The 13,297-nt window shown below is 33.7% G+C and overlaps 2 protein-coding genes across 2 annotated transcripts; one reads left to right on the top strand and one right to left on the bottom strand.

Annotated features, from left to right (window-relative positions):
* Nucleotides 1-736: 736 nt before the first annotated feature.
* Nucleotides 737-5,034, bottom strand: LOC123915950 (putative E3 ubiquitin-protein ligase RF4). The gene is made up of 4 exons (XM_045967289.1): nt 4,791-5,034; nt 4,561-4,627; nt 2,264-3,972; nt 737-1,538 (listed from the first exon to the last, which is right to left on the bottom strand). Exons 3-4 carry the CDS (start codon nt 3,938-3,940, stop codon nt 1,056-1,058), a joined length of 2,160 nt encoding a protein of 719 aa, XP_045823245.1. The 5' UTR covers nt 3,941-3,972; nt 4,561-4,627; nt 4,791-5,034; the 3' UTR covers nt 737-1,055.
* A 5,902-nt stretch (nt 5,035-10,936) lies between these two features.
* LOC123915870 (methyl-CpG-binding domain-containing protein 4-like) lies at nt 10,937-13,065 on the top strand. The gene is made up of 2 exons (XM_045967171.1): nt 10,937-11,111; nt 12,324-13,065. Exons 1-2 carry the CDS (start codon nt 11,064-11,066, stop codon nt 12,816-12,818), a joined length of 543 nt encoding a protein of 180 aa, XP_045823127.1. The 5' UTR covers nt 10,937-11,063; the 3' UTR covers nt 12,819-13,065.
* Nucleotides 13,066-13,297: the final 232 nt, after the last annotated feature.

Here is a 13,297-nt window from a genome sequence, read left to right as displayed (position 1 = left end):
CTTTCCATGCTATTATAATACTCAATTTTTTTTTTCCTTTCATTATTCTCTCAAATAAAGTGAAAGATTTCTATCTCTTTCACCCTTTTTCTCTTCCCACAAAGTCCTCCCGCTAAACTACCAAACAAGTTCTTTAGGATCATGTTGTTAAGGGTATGTTTTGTTGGAGGTTATGGAGTGGAGCAAATATTTTAAATTTTAATTGTTTGGTTCAATTTTTTAAAAAATATGCGAGAAAATTGCAGCAAAATATAAACATGTTGACAAAATTATCCTCATTTATCTATTAATTAAAATCCAATATTATCCTTATATTAGATATATATTGTCTTCACTATTCAAAATTTATGCATCCATTGCTGTTTACAAACTTGAAAAAGATAGTTGAAAAAAAAAGTATTTGATAGTGTGTTGCTAACATCATTCATATTTACAAACTTAAGTGTCAAGATGTGTGTAAGGTATGTTGGCAACATTTAAATTATCCTACATATAGAAGAATGCACACTGATACTTATTTCATAGAAAGACATAGTAATATATGGTCCATATTAAAATATTAGTATGTACTTCAAAGTGTTGCAATGCATCCGTGAAAAAAAAGTGTTGTAATGAAATTTGGAGATTCCTGAACCTCACATAACAACCTAACAACCCTGCACGAACAATGAAGAGAGTGTGAGTTTGACCCCAACAACCGCGAACAAAAAGCAACAAGAGAAAAGAACGGTCAAACTTGAACAACGCACTCATTTGAACCAAATCCATCAAGTTTCTCTGTGCTATTGAGATTCACTGTAATAAAATTTACACATAACTGTATCAAAGGACAGCTATTTCTTTGTCTATGCTGTTTCTCTTTCTGTTTTATTTCCTATTTAGGTAAAGGAGGATAGGGACTAAGAGCTGATTCAGTCTCAAAATAAACATCTTATAAAATAAAATGTAGCTGACATAATGGTCTAAATGGCCTTCAAAATGAACCACCTTGGAGAATCATCTAAACTAACTGCAACGCTTCTTCACGGTTCCTATCCACTAAGGAAAGTCTATATCTACTGCTGCCCAAGAAATTTGGCATGAATCCTAAACTTGATGGGGGTCCTACAAGAAGGACAGTCCTTCATCCCTTGCTTCTCATGGAGCACATTGCATTTCGGACACAAAACCTGATGAGCACATGGCAGAAAAACAACCGACCTCTCGTCTGATAAGCACATGACACACTCGTGCTCCCGCTTCAATCTTCCACCTGCCAGCTTGTCTTGTGAGCTCCCTGCCGTCATCTCAGATTTCTTGTTTTCTTTCACCACAGATGGAATACTGTTTTTGGAATCAGATTTTAGTTTTAGCTTAGCCATCTCCTTCTCTAGCTTTACCACGCTTTCCACATATGCCTGCAGCTCACTAGCTGCCTTCGTTCTAAGGGCATCCTCCTCAGCTTTCATGAGTGCTTCATACTGTTCTCTTTCTTTTCTAATGAATGCAGCCTCTGCAAGGATCTTTTCTTTCTTAGCTCTCTCCTTTTTCACTCTACCCTGTAATGTTTCCGCCACTTAAGTAAGGAAGCAGCATAATAAACTATTTGCGTGCCAATTGTAAACAATTTGGCCATCAATAAAACAGAAATCATATAATCTCAACAAGTAACTTGTGATGTATAAATGCAAAAGTAAAAACAGTGTACTTATGAAGACCCAGGTGATAAATTTAGCTCAATCAGTTTCTAGTTTTGAAATCATTTTAATTGGTTAAGAAGCAATACTTTGAGTTGATTTACAATTTGAACTTTTTAACCGACACTGAAGGAACGCCCTTCATATAGAAAGAAGCATCCCATCCATGTTTGCAGTACATGGTAAGCTAAAATAGTCAATCATGTATATGTAAATTATTCGGAAGGTGAAATTGAAGTAGCCATGTCTTTTTTAGGTGCTATCAATGTCCGGTATGAGCATGAATTGGACTGTTAAAATAATAGAATAGGTACTCAAGATACATATTAATATTAAAATATAAATGTGAACTCAACAAAGATTTTACTCAAAGGGTCGTGCTAACAACAAGTGTCCTGAAGGCATTGTTTAAGGAATCGAAAAAATAAATTTGTCTTGAAAATACAAGTCAAAAATTTGCCAAAGTAATACACTTTTCTATGCAGAAATTACTTCTTTTGATTCTTAAACAATGCTCTAAGGTCACTTGTTAACATTTTCCTTACTCAAATATATCTTCATGAGTTGTCATATTTAATTCCACATACCTCAGTATTAGCTAGAAGATTTTTCCCCTTTTGTATCTCCTGTTGCAGGTTAGATAATTTTTTCTTCTCTTTCTCAAGTTCATCTTGAAGCAAACCCTTCTCCGTTTCCCATGACTGGACTTTTTGAATAGCCACCTGCTCTCTCTCCAGTGCTTGTTGAAGGGTTGTCGTTGACTTTTCAGCCAACGACTTGGCAGCCTTCAAGTCCTTCTCTAGCAAGGATTTTTTTGACTCTAGAAAGACTACGGAAGAAGAAGCATTCTCAAGTTGCTTTTCATTATTTTCCATCACATTCTCCACTTCAGATATCCTCTTCTCAGCATTCTCCTCCAAAGCTTTCCTTTCTTTTCTATATACTTCAGCTTCTTTTTTCAGAGATTTAGACTCAAACTGAAGCCTGCGCAGCTTATCAGCTGCCTGCATAACCTTCTTATTCGCCCAGTCGTTCCAGCTTTGCACCTCATCCTGCAATTCTTGCGCTCGAGATACCAATTTCAAAATTTGTTCATCCTTCTCATCTCGCGGCACATACTTGCCCGAAGTTTCGTCTAAAGGAATACCAGCACAGTAATTTTGAATCTTTTGAGTGGCAGCGGAGCATGGTTTAGATTTTGGTTTGGTTGTTTTCCCTGTGGTAGAAGTAGATGTAGCATCCTTTGTGGATAATTTTGCGGCACTACATCCTTCAGGTAAAGCTGAATCTTCATTGACTGAAACATGGCATACTCCTGCTATACTAACTCCTTTATATGAGGAGCCGCGTTTCATTTTCTGATTTTGAATTTCAGATTGTGGCTTGAGTCTTTTTTCAACAATCAAACCACTTACACTTGTAAGCTTCGCTAATTTAACACCCCCTTTTCCACAAGCTTTAGATTTCTCCATATGAAGGAACTTCTGCCTAAGTGCTAATGCAAGTTCTTTTCTACTATTCAGCTTAGAATTAGATCCTGATTTACTTTCTCCGGAGCCCTTTTGACTATTTGTCAAACTGAAATCAGAAATTATATCAAAGCTTTGAAGCTCTGATTTTGATGGAGGAACAGAAGACTTGTCAGAGCTGTGCTCGCTAGAAACATCACTCAGTTCATCTTCTCCTGCAATGGCTCGCGTAATACTCAAGTCATGTATCAGCAACTCCCACATTGCTTCAGTTACTGTTAGGGAGGGTCTTAGTTCTCGAAGTATACCGATCATCTCTACCAATGTATAATGTTGTAGCTGCTTCAAATTTTGAAATACAAAATCTGCAGTAGTATCACTACCTTTTCCCTTCAAATTATTCATTAGGTGGCAAACAATATTGGTGAGAGGGTCTCCTTCTGTGTATAAGGCCTTCCTTGAAATGGCCATTTCAGCCATTTCTTCATTGTAGCCTAACTCGACAACCTTCTTGATTGCGTTATTGAAAATTGCTTCCAAATTAGTCATCAGTAATTCCTCAAGCTGAGTTGCAATAGGATCCTCCCAATCCTCAACCTCGAGCACACCTAATTGTGGTTCTTCTGTATAACTATCTAACCCTAATTCAGACGAATTTGGAAATTCATAGGGAGGGAAATCATCATCCAAATTTACAGAACCATCTTCAGCAACCAAAGAAGACTCATCATCTAATTTTCTCTTGTAATTAGAACCTTGTTCAGAATCAACAATTTTATCCATTTCTTCAGCCATTAGAATACCTTTTCCTATCAAATCAATTCAATCTACAAATAATTCACAAAGGGCGCGAATGAGTGATTAAGAAATACTAACAGTGAAGAGGGAATAAAGAAAAACAGTAAAACCTAAAATAAAATTGGGAACACAAGATTGATACACTTTTTTTTTACTAAACCACCAAATTAGTCCTAACTTTGTAGGACGCTCTCAAATAGGTCATGAAATTATGAATAGTTCAACAAAGTCCCCGGCACTATTAAAATGTCAAATCAAACCCTATATTTTAACCATTTTATCAAGTTGGTCTCTATATTTAAACCTCTTTTAACATGATTACTATCGAATTTGGTCCCTAACTCCCAAAACAACTCATATGAGTAAACTTTGACAGAGTAAGTACCTATTTGAGAGCACCCTACAAAGTCAGATACGAATTTGGGGGTTTACTCCACAAAACCAACGCAAAAATACATCATTTGATAAAAAAAATAAACTCCAACACCAATGCTAAATACAACCTTTAATAAAAAGAAATTCAAAAAAACTACAACAACAATGCAAAATTCAACCTTTAATAAAAAAATAAACGACCCCGTTAAAAATCGAACAAGAAAAAGAGAGAAAATCCAAACCTTGAGCAAGATCAACAGCTGCAACAGTGATACGAAGAAGAAAAAAACGAGTAATCAATATCCTATGCTGAAAAAAAAATGAAAAATATAGAGAAAAAAAGTTAGAATCTTTTATGCAAAAACGAAAGCAATAAAACACTGAGAACATAGAAACGGATTTGAGTGACAAAAATTATAAAAAAGAAAAATAAGAATTTAGAATCGATAGAAACCAAATGTATGTCATGTACCTTCTTTAAGCAGCAATGGAGAAGAAAACGAAAGAAGGAAAAAGCTATGGAGTCGTCGTTACTAACTCACTCACTCAGTCACAGAACGACGCTGCTTTGTGTGTTGTTGTGAAAGTGAAAGTGAAATGTGTGCGTTTGTTGTTGCTGCTGCTTCTACTCTATGTGGGTTTTGGGTTTTGGGAATCAAATCCAATGGTCCATTTTCATTTTTATATATATTTTTTGTTTTATTTATTTTTTATATATAAGGGTTAGGGGTTGTTTGTTTGTTTGTAGGCTAATGTTTTTGGAGTAATGTAGTACATGTACATAGATCTTTTTGGGGGAGGGTTAGATAACTTTTTATCGTTGTTGTCATTTCTACGCGAGTTTAACTCAGTTGATAGGGATATCACTTTGTATGTGTTAGGTTTGAATTTTGGATATTTGACTTACTCATCATAAGATAAAATCGATTATTTATCGACATAAATTTTGTATAATTATTTCAAAGAACTTATGACATTGTTTATAAGTTATTTTAAGCTTATTTTCGTAACTTTTTAACGATAACTTATAAAAATGATTTGTAGTTTATAAGACAAAAATTTAACTTTGTTGTATTTCTTAGAAAATATATTGAAGTTGTATTAAAATATTAAAATGACATTTTTCGATGGTCCTAACTCAATTGGTAAAACATATTGAAATTGTTAGGTTTGACTTCATGATTAGGGTTCGAACCTTATAAGTTATATTGTGAGTTGGTAATAAATTTGCCATTTTGTTCATCTATTAAAAAAAAACTGTTATATTCCCTTTAAAAACAATTCCCAAGACAACATCCATTGTGAAATGTGAAGCACATGTAATAAACGACAGATTGAATTAACTTATTTTTTGGTTTACATCAAACAACTTATGCAAATAAAATAACTCAATGAGCTGTTTTTTGGATTCTGATGGACCGAACACTTTTGATTCGTGATTGGGAGTTAGTTGTCTAGTGACATCTCTATGGGTCGGGTTGTTGTCTTCTCTAGTGTTTTGGAAGCTGAGGAGTGTCTTTGTAAAAATGGGATTAGAATATATCTCTATTAGGTGGTGTCTGTTTTAATATTTTCATTGGTGTTTCGTTTATATATGGCGCCTTTGTTTTGTAACCTTTTTTTATGGTTTTTGTTCGTCTTGTGCAAAGACTCGATTATTATTAATAGTATATTTTCCGTTCAAAAAAAAGTTTATGAAAAAACGGTTTATAAAAATACAATTTTCGCTAGTGAAAACTTATGAATTAACATAAAAGCTCATTTATTTGCATAAGCTGGTTTTTATAACTTCAAAAATAAGTTAACCCAAACAGGCCCTAATATCTTTAAAGACATTACAATTCTTAAATAAATTATTGACTATATTAATTCATATAATAAAGTTGTTTTTCTTTATCGAATTATTATGTGGTCATTATAGAAAATATCTCCACCTTGACCATAATAATGGTAATTAGAATTTTCCGTAAAAATTTATTGAAAAAGAAAAAGAATTTTCCATAAAAAATTAGATTCAAAGAATAACTATTATATTATTCATTTTTTGAGAGGAATTATTATTATATCATCATTACTATAATCACAATTATGTTGTTAGCAAATATAACTCAAATCTAATTAATTAATTGATTCTTTTGTTACAACTAATTAATTAATTTGACCAGTAGTAATAATTATTATTATTATTATTATTAAAAAAAGGTAATAATAATAATAATAATAATAATAATAATAATGAGAAAAATGTTAAACAGTGCTAGAGTTAAGCTAATTAATAAGAAAATTCTTTTTTTTTTTAACTTGTGCATTCATTATTTTAAAAGTGTAAAAAATTATCTTACCAATATTAATTTTATCTTTTTTTAGTATGCTTAACAAGTGGCCCGGAGACACTGTTTAACATGACCTTAATAATAATAATAATGGGTGAGATGAGTACCTCGAATGGTTTGAGCTAAGGGTTGAAAGTTTTGGGGTTCAAGTCCTAGACGAAGGTGAAAAATATTAACATTAACAACTAATTATTCCCGTAAAAAAAAAAACTAATTATTAACTTGTAAAAAGATAAGTTTTGGATCTGGAATGTCCCGGTTTGAGTCTTGCTACTACTTTTCAACGGGGATAAATGTATATATTTTTGTAAGTGTTTTTTAGCTCAAGGTCTTATCTGTCTTTGAGTGGGATGGTAATGTAGAGAATTCATTTTGACACCTCCTTCATGCTTCTCGCGCATCCAACTAGTTTTCAATTTTGCCTTTCCGTTACTTAAATAGTGGATGTTATAAAAAATGAGAAATTTTACCCATCTGTCACTGTGCGGCCATCACATGGCATTGGGCAATCAAAAACCTTAAATTCTATAAATACCTCTTCATGTCTTTTATCTTCTCTCATTCTGTTTTTTTTTTTTTTTTTTGGTTAGTTTTTGTCATTTCGTATGTAAACGGCCACATAGTTCGTTGTCGGTTATTCATAATATTTCCATCGGTGTTCTTCAATCATCAAGGTCGGATGTGTTATAGTAATTAACGAGAGACTTTTTATGGCCGAATTGAGGATGATATAACTGATCGAAATCAGTGTCACTCAAATGAGGCTTTCCCATGACAAATGGAACTCTCCCATGCTGCTAAACCGACATGTGGTAGTAGCTAAGTGGCAGTCTGCTGGACCGACAACTAAAGCTTGACTTTCTAATGCAAATATGTAGTACCCAAATCAGACGCTTGACTTGCCCCCGTTATTATCCTAAAATTTGAGATGATGAATGTGGACAAACAATGAAAAGAGAACTTGTCCCTCTTTATCCCTCGAAGGAAGATTTCATTCACATTACCCTCTTTTATCCCTCAGAGGCTGATCTCCATTCAACATCGAGCGTCATTCTTGCATCGTGGCAGTTAAGACGACTAATGAGTTGGCATAGCTGGTGATTTAGATAAGTCAATGTAGCATCAACATGGATCCTAAAAAGATTCGGTTTACCGTTGTTGTAGTAGACCACAACTAAATGAGTGTTTTTTTACTACAAAAATCTCAATTATTCTGAGTTGCGAATGAATAAAAAGTGAAACAAAACACTCTTATTTATACAGGTTTTGGTGAATTTTCAACCACGCAAACCTTCTGGTGCACTTTGGACAGCAAAATCATCCATTGGTTTAGTTTTCTACTTAACTAGCAGATGCTTGCACCAGTGTATTTTTCCACATAAGTAGATGATCTTACATGATCAGAATTGACGTAGCCAACAGTGGTTATCTACAACACAGTTGATTCGAAGGGGGGTTGTACATACAGACACTCCAACGTTCAAGCCAGTATTTGCATGAAGTGAAAGTTTTAGAGGGTAAGAATATAATACTCGAGCATTCTGCATAAGAAGGATATATATAATCCTTAGTGTAGAGCCAATTCCATTAATGTGAGGATGGATATGACGTCCTCGCCATTAATGATTATTGGAATAGGTTGAAAAGCCATGATTGACAGCAAAATGTCAATCATTGCAATGTCGGTTGTTACGAAAGTCCAACCTCTTTGACCGTTGGGCAGGAGGATGGACCTTGAGCCTGCTTCCAGTTGGACCGAATTCAGCACATGAGAGGACGAGCTCCTTGGTTATTGGGCCTCAACCCTAGTCCATAACAGTAGCGAACTTGGACGGTGGCCAGTTTTATTGGTTTTTGGTAACAATCAATGGTCAAGGTCGATGACCAATTTTTGGCCACCGAAGCGGTTGTTACCTTGCTTCAACCAATCATGCACATCAAAGAATTCTATAAACTGAAACCTTTCTTTCCCCTCATTCTCATTTCTCTTATGTCATATCTTTTAGTTTAGCATTTTAAATTTGAATTTTCGTTATTCTAGACGTGAACCATTGTATAGTCCGTCGTCGGGTAGTCATAATGATCCCATCCATGTTCTTTGATGACGGTGATTGAGATTGTTATGGTAATCAACGAGGGGACTTTTAGGGCATATTGGGATTGTACTGAGTTGGAATTTTTATGTCATAGCCACTTATGTCAAATTCAACCATATATGTTGTCATCGAATGTTTTTGCAATGACATGTTGTCTCCAACAAACATTGTTAGCATGTTATCCCTCTAGCAATTGAATTGCTCGATTTGTCACTCGTGCATCTGCCTATGAAATATTGTGACATGATTTTAGGTTCTGATGCTTCCATATACTCCAAATAGTGACAACCGTACGTGGAACCTGCTTTGCATTTACTCGATGTAATAACATAAAAATAGCATTTGCAGTTGAAACGATATCGTGCACTGCAAACTCAACAATATTCCATAATCCGATAGCTTGCCAAACTCGAACCAACAAAGAACATAAAAAAAAAAGTACGGACAATATCGTTATAATTATCATTGCACACCAATCTACAACATTTCAAATAAAAGTGTTCGTCCAAACATTCTCGACATTACATGGATGTATTGGATTGAGATTTCAAAGGATTTTAAGAGATTTTTTATTATAAAAATGTCTTGTGTCTAAATAAAAATAAAAATTAAGACAATCATGATTTTTTTAGGGCAATAAAATATGTTGATATTCAATTGAGATTTCTTGTCATTTATAAATGTTCGTTGGTATTCAAAAGTCTGCCGATTTTGATGAATTTTGTTATGAAATGGATTTTGTGAGAATTTTTAATTAAAAATACAAATACTAACAATCCCACGCAAACCCTCAAGATTTTTTATAACTCTCAAAGACTTTTTTCTCTACCATCACAATCGTTGATATATTCTTTCTTTTCTTTTTTATCAGCCATTATTCATGTTGATTGGTGATTATACAATATCATATGTTGCCAGGGACGGACCTACGTAATGACCTATGTAGGCACCCGCCCCCACTATGTTTTAAGGAACCTCATATATACATATACACAAAGTATAAAGAGAAGAGACCGAAGGGATAAAACTTCAGTTTTATATACACCGTTAGGTATTAACTTGTATACCCACTTCTTTTTCTTACAAATGAGAGAAATGATACTTATGGAGAACTGATTTTACGGGCTTTATTCTCTCCAAACTCAAATATAAGTATAAATTAGTAACAAAGTATTTGGTCCAAAATTTAAATCGGATGTATTAAAAAAATGTTTTGAATTGACACATGTTAAGGAACACAAAAGTAGAAGTTTTACATTGAGAAAAACAAAAAATTGACTTTTAGAAAGTTAAATGCACATCTCTTAAGATTAATTTTATATATTGAGTTCTGGTAACATGTGTCTTTAGGACATACGACGTTAGCATTCTCCTTTAAAAATTTGACTAATTTTTACTTATATTTAAGACCATGGTATACTATACATATTGCCCCCATTGCTCAAAATTTCTGGATTCATCCCTGCATGTTGCTATTGTGTTTTGGTAGTGCAAGAATCTTCTACAACACAGTTTTCGACATAGTTGTAAGGTTGTTGATAATATCCAAACGATTGAGAATTTGCTACAACACAATTTTTAAAAGAGTGAGAATTTGCTACAACACATTTGCAAGGCGGTTGATAATTCAAACGATATTACAACACAATTTTCAGATTCTTCTTTCTCTTTTAACGATATTATTAGTCATTGGTCTGGTGGTATTAACTTGGGACCTGAGTGTGCTCATTCTTAAGTTCTCATACTCGATTCTCTCATGTGGCAATTTGTTTAGACTAATTTAGCCTCTTCAAAATTCGTCAATATTTTTTTGCAGCAACATGCTTCCAATTTTTTTCAATGAATAAAAAACGACTTTTTTGTTTTCGTTTTAATAATTTTATTTTATTTAAAACCTTAAAATTTATTTATTTTTACCAAATTTTTTTAAAATCTTTTAAAATCTTAAAAATTTTGAAATCTTAAAAATCTGAGTCATAAATTCATCAAAATCCAAAAAGAAAATCTTGATCGTAAAAAAGCCATTAAAAAAAGTCTTGTAATTACAATTCTATAAAATCTTTAAGAATTTATTTTTTTTTTAAATAATCTTTTAAAATATCAATCCAATATGCAGGTTGAATTATGTCTTAAAAACAAATAAAAATGTGTCTAACCCATTAAAAAGAAAAAAAGAAGTAAATATTTTTAACATATCAAAGGTAATATAACTCGTACGTTACTATTATATCTCTCTTGTTCTTCACCACCTACCCAGATCGGTGGCATCTTCTCGAAACCCTCATTACTGACTGTCTCACTCTCACAGCTCAATCAATGGCCGCTCCCCAAGATGTCTCCAAAACTCCATCCTCTTCTAACAGGGTAACTTCAACTCACCCTCTTCCTCCTTTTCATTTTTAGGGTTTTTTCACTCTGTTGCTTGATTCTGGGATTCACAAATTGTGTTATTTATTGCTGCTCCTTGTATTATAATTACATCATGATGATGTAGAGATTTATCAATGTATATTTCTTGAATGGATTCACAAGTGCTTAAACTTTAGGTTTTCATTTTTTTTTTTTTGTGATCAATAGAATTTGAACTTGGTATTTTGTCTACTGCCTCCACCATTTTCATCAAAAGCTAGTGAGATAATTGAAATATAATAAAATATCAAAATAGTTTATGCTATTTTTCCGCGGACAACAACACATTTTTGCCTTATTCGTAACTCTGAATCAATTAAATATAAATGGGCACAGATCGTTGAGTACCCAACAAGTACCGTACGCGTACCCGGTGCATTTACCATGTACGTACCCGTACTTCACCATTTTAGGAGTACACATGCTTCAGAGTAACACTCACACACCCTACGCACGAACAAACCACTTGCGCTAGACCCTAATGGCGTAGTTTTCGATTCCGAAATCTAGGCGCAAAGAAAAAAGTTATTGGGAGGTTATTGTTAATTCTTTGTTTTCAATGGCTTCAATAATTATCTAGTAGTTTACTCAGTAATTAACAATTGTTTTGTTAAACCATGATAGAGTAGAGTTTGCTCTATCAATCAACCCTCATTTGTGTTTGAATTGTTTTGTTGCTGTTAAGTGTGGGTGCTTAATATCAGATTTGATATAGAACCGAAGCTAATAGGTTTACACTACAATATAAAATGAGAACTTATAGAATCAAAATTGAATTGCAAGTTTTTCATATATTGCTTAGTCTGTACTCAGATTTTTATGTCGGAACTGACTGTTAACATGGGTTTTTCCCAGTACACTGTACACCCTTTTACTGTCAACACCATTGGGTTTGATGAGTAGATAATTTGGTGGGTGACCCAAATATCGAGACTCTGATAGCATAATAGTCTTTTATATCGAGTTTAACTTATTTGTACACAACTTGCTTATAAGGTGAGGAGTGTCACTTTTTACAGGCTCTCTTTCAAACTTGATCTCTTTTCATTGCGAGACTTGAGTTTTCCTCAATAGTCTGGAATATCAATTCTTTTTTTTTTGGGGGCTTAATATAAAGAGCCGAACTTGTTCTGCTTTCGCTAAACTGTTGGTGAATTATTGTGACAGAGGCAGATGGTAACTCAAGGCTCTGTTGATATATATGCTGCACAGTGTAAAGATTGCTTGAAATGGAGAGTGATTAATACGCAGGAGGAGTTTGAAGAGATCCGACAAAAAATCATCGGAGAACCTTTTCAATGTAGCAGAAAGGCTGATTGTAGCTGTGATGATCCTGCTGATATCGAGTATGATTCTAGTCGTACATGGGTCATTGACAAGCCTAACATTCCAAAGACTCCACAAGGTTTCAAGAGAATCTTGGTACTTAGAAAAGATTACTCTAAGTTGGACTCTTACTACATCACACCTACCGCCGGTAAAAAATTGAGAACCCGCAATGAGATAGCGGCATATCTAAAAGATCATCCAGAACTCACTGGTGTATCTGCTTCTGATTTTGATTTTTCATCCCCGAAGATAATGCAAGACACCATCCCAGAGTATATTGAGCAGAAGGATTCTGCTAACAAAAAAGCTAAGATAGCTAAAGATGAAGTTTGAGAAATATGATCACAACATTGCTGCATGATGTTGTTGATGCTGATTATGGTTGGTTTGTTTGTAAGATATTATTTCTAGGTATTGTGTTAGGGGGACAGCAGTCCAGTGGTATTGAAACAATTTTTTTTTTCTTTTCTGGTGGTCTTTTGTAACCTAAACAAATATTAACCGCCTCTTTGTGCCGAGTAGTCGGAACACCTGGAAAAATATTTATTATTCTTCTATGCATCCCTATGGATTTGCCTTACTTTAGCCTTCTTTTTTTCTTTCTTTCTAAATTATATTGCTGGAAATATAATGTTTTGCAACATCAATTTTGTCCATTCAACTGCTGATTTTGAATACTTCAAATTTAATTGGTTTACGTATTTGCTATTTTTATAAATTCACCATACACTAGCCAACTTATCTACTATTTTTTGTTATTACTTTGTTATTACCAAAGTAAAAGAGAAAAGTAAGTCCTTCCCTCCCTTACA

The sequence above is a fragment of the Trifolium pratense genome, linkage group LG1 (assembly GCF_020283565.1).
Source record: "Trifolium pratense cultivar HEN17-A07 linkage group LG1, ARS_RC_1.1, whole genome shotgun sequence".
NCBI lineage: Eukaryota > Viridiplantae > Streptophyta > Magnoliopsida > Fabales > Fabaceae > Trifolium > Trifolium pratense.
The sequence above is the reverse complement of the archived record's forward strand: the minus strand, read 5'-3'. Positions and strand labels throughout refer to the sequence as shown.

Excerpts from the sequence above, each read along its gene's own strand:
- LOC123915950 (XM_045967289.1), bottom strand. The coding sequence starts at position 3,940 with ATGGCTGAAGAAATGGATAAAATTGTTGATTCTGAACAAGGTTCTAAT. Across the intron at positions 1,539-2,263 it reads ATCTTCTAGCTAATACTGAG|GGTAGAGTGAAAAAGGAGAG; the intron begins GTATGTGGAATT and ends GAAACATTACAG.
- LOC123915870 (XM_045967171.1), top strand. The coding sequence starts at position 11,064 with ATGGCCGCTCCCCAAGATGTCTCCAAAACTCCATCCTCTTCTAACAGG. Across the intron at positions 11,112-12,323 it reads CTCCATCCTCTTCTAACAGG|AGGCAGATGGTAACTCAAGG; the intron begins GTAACTTCAACT and ends TTATTGTGACAG.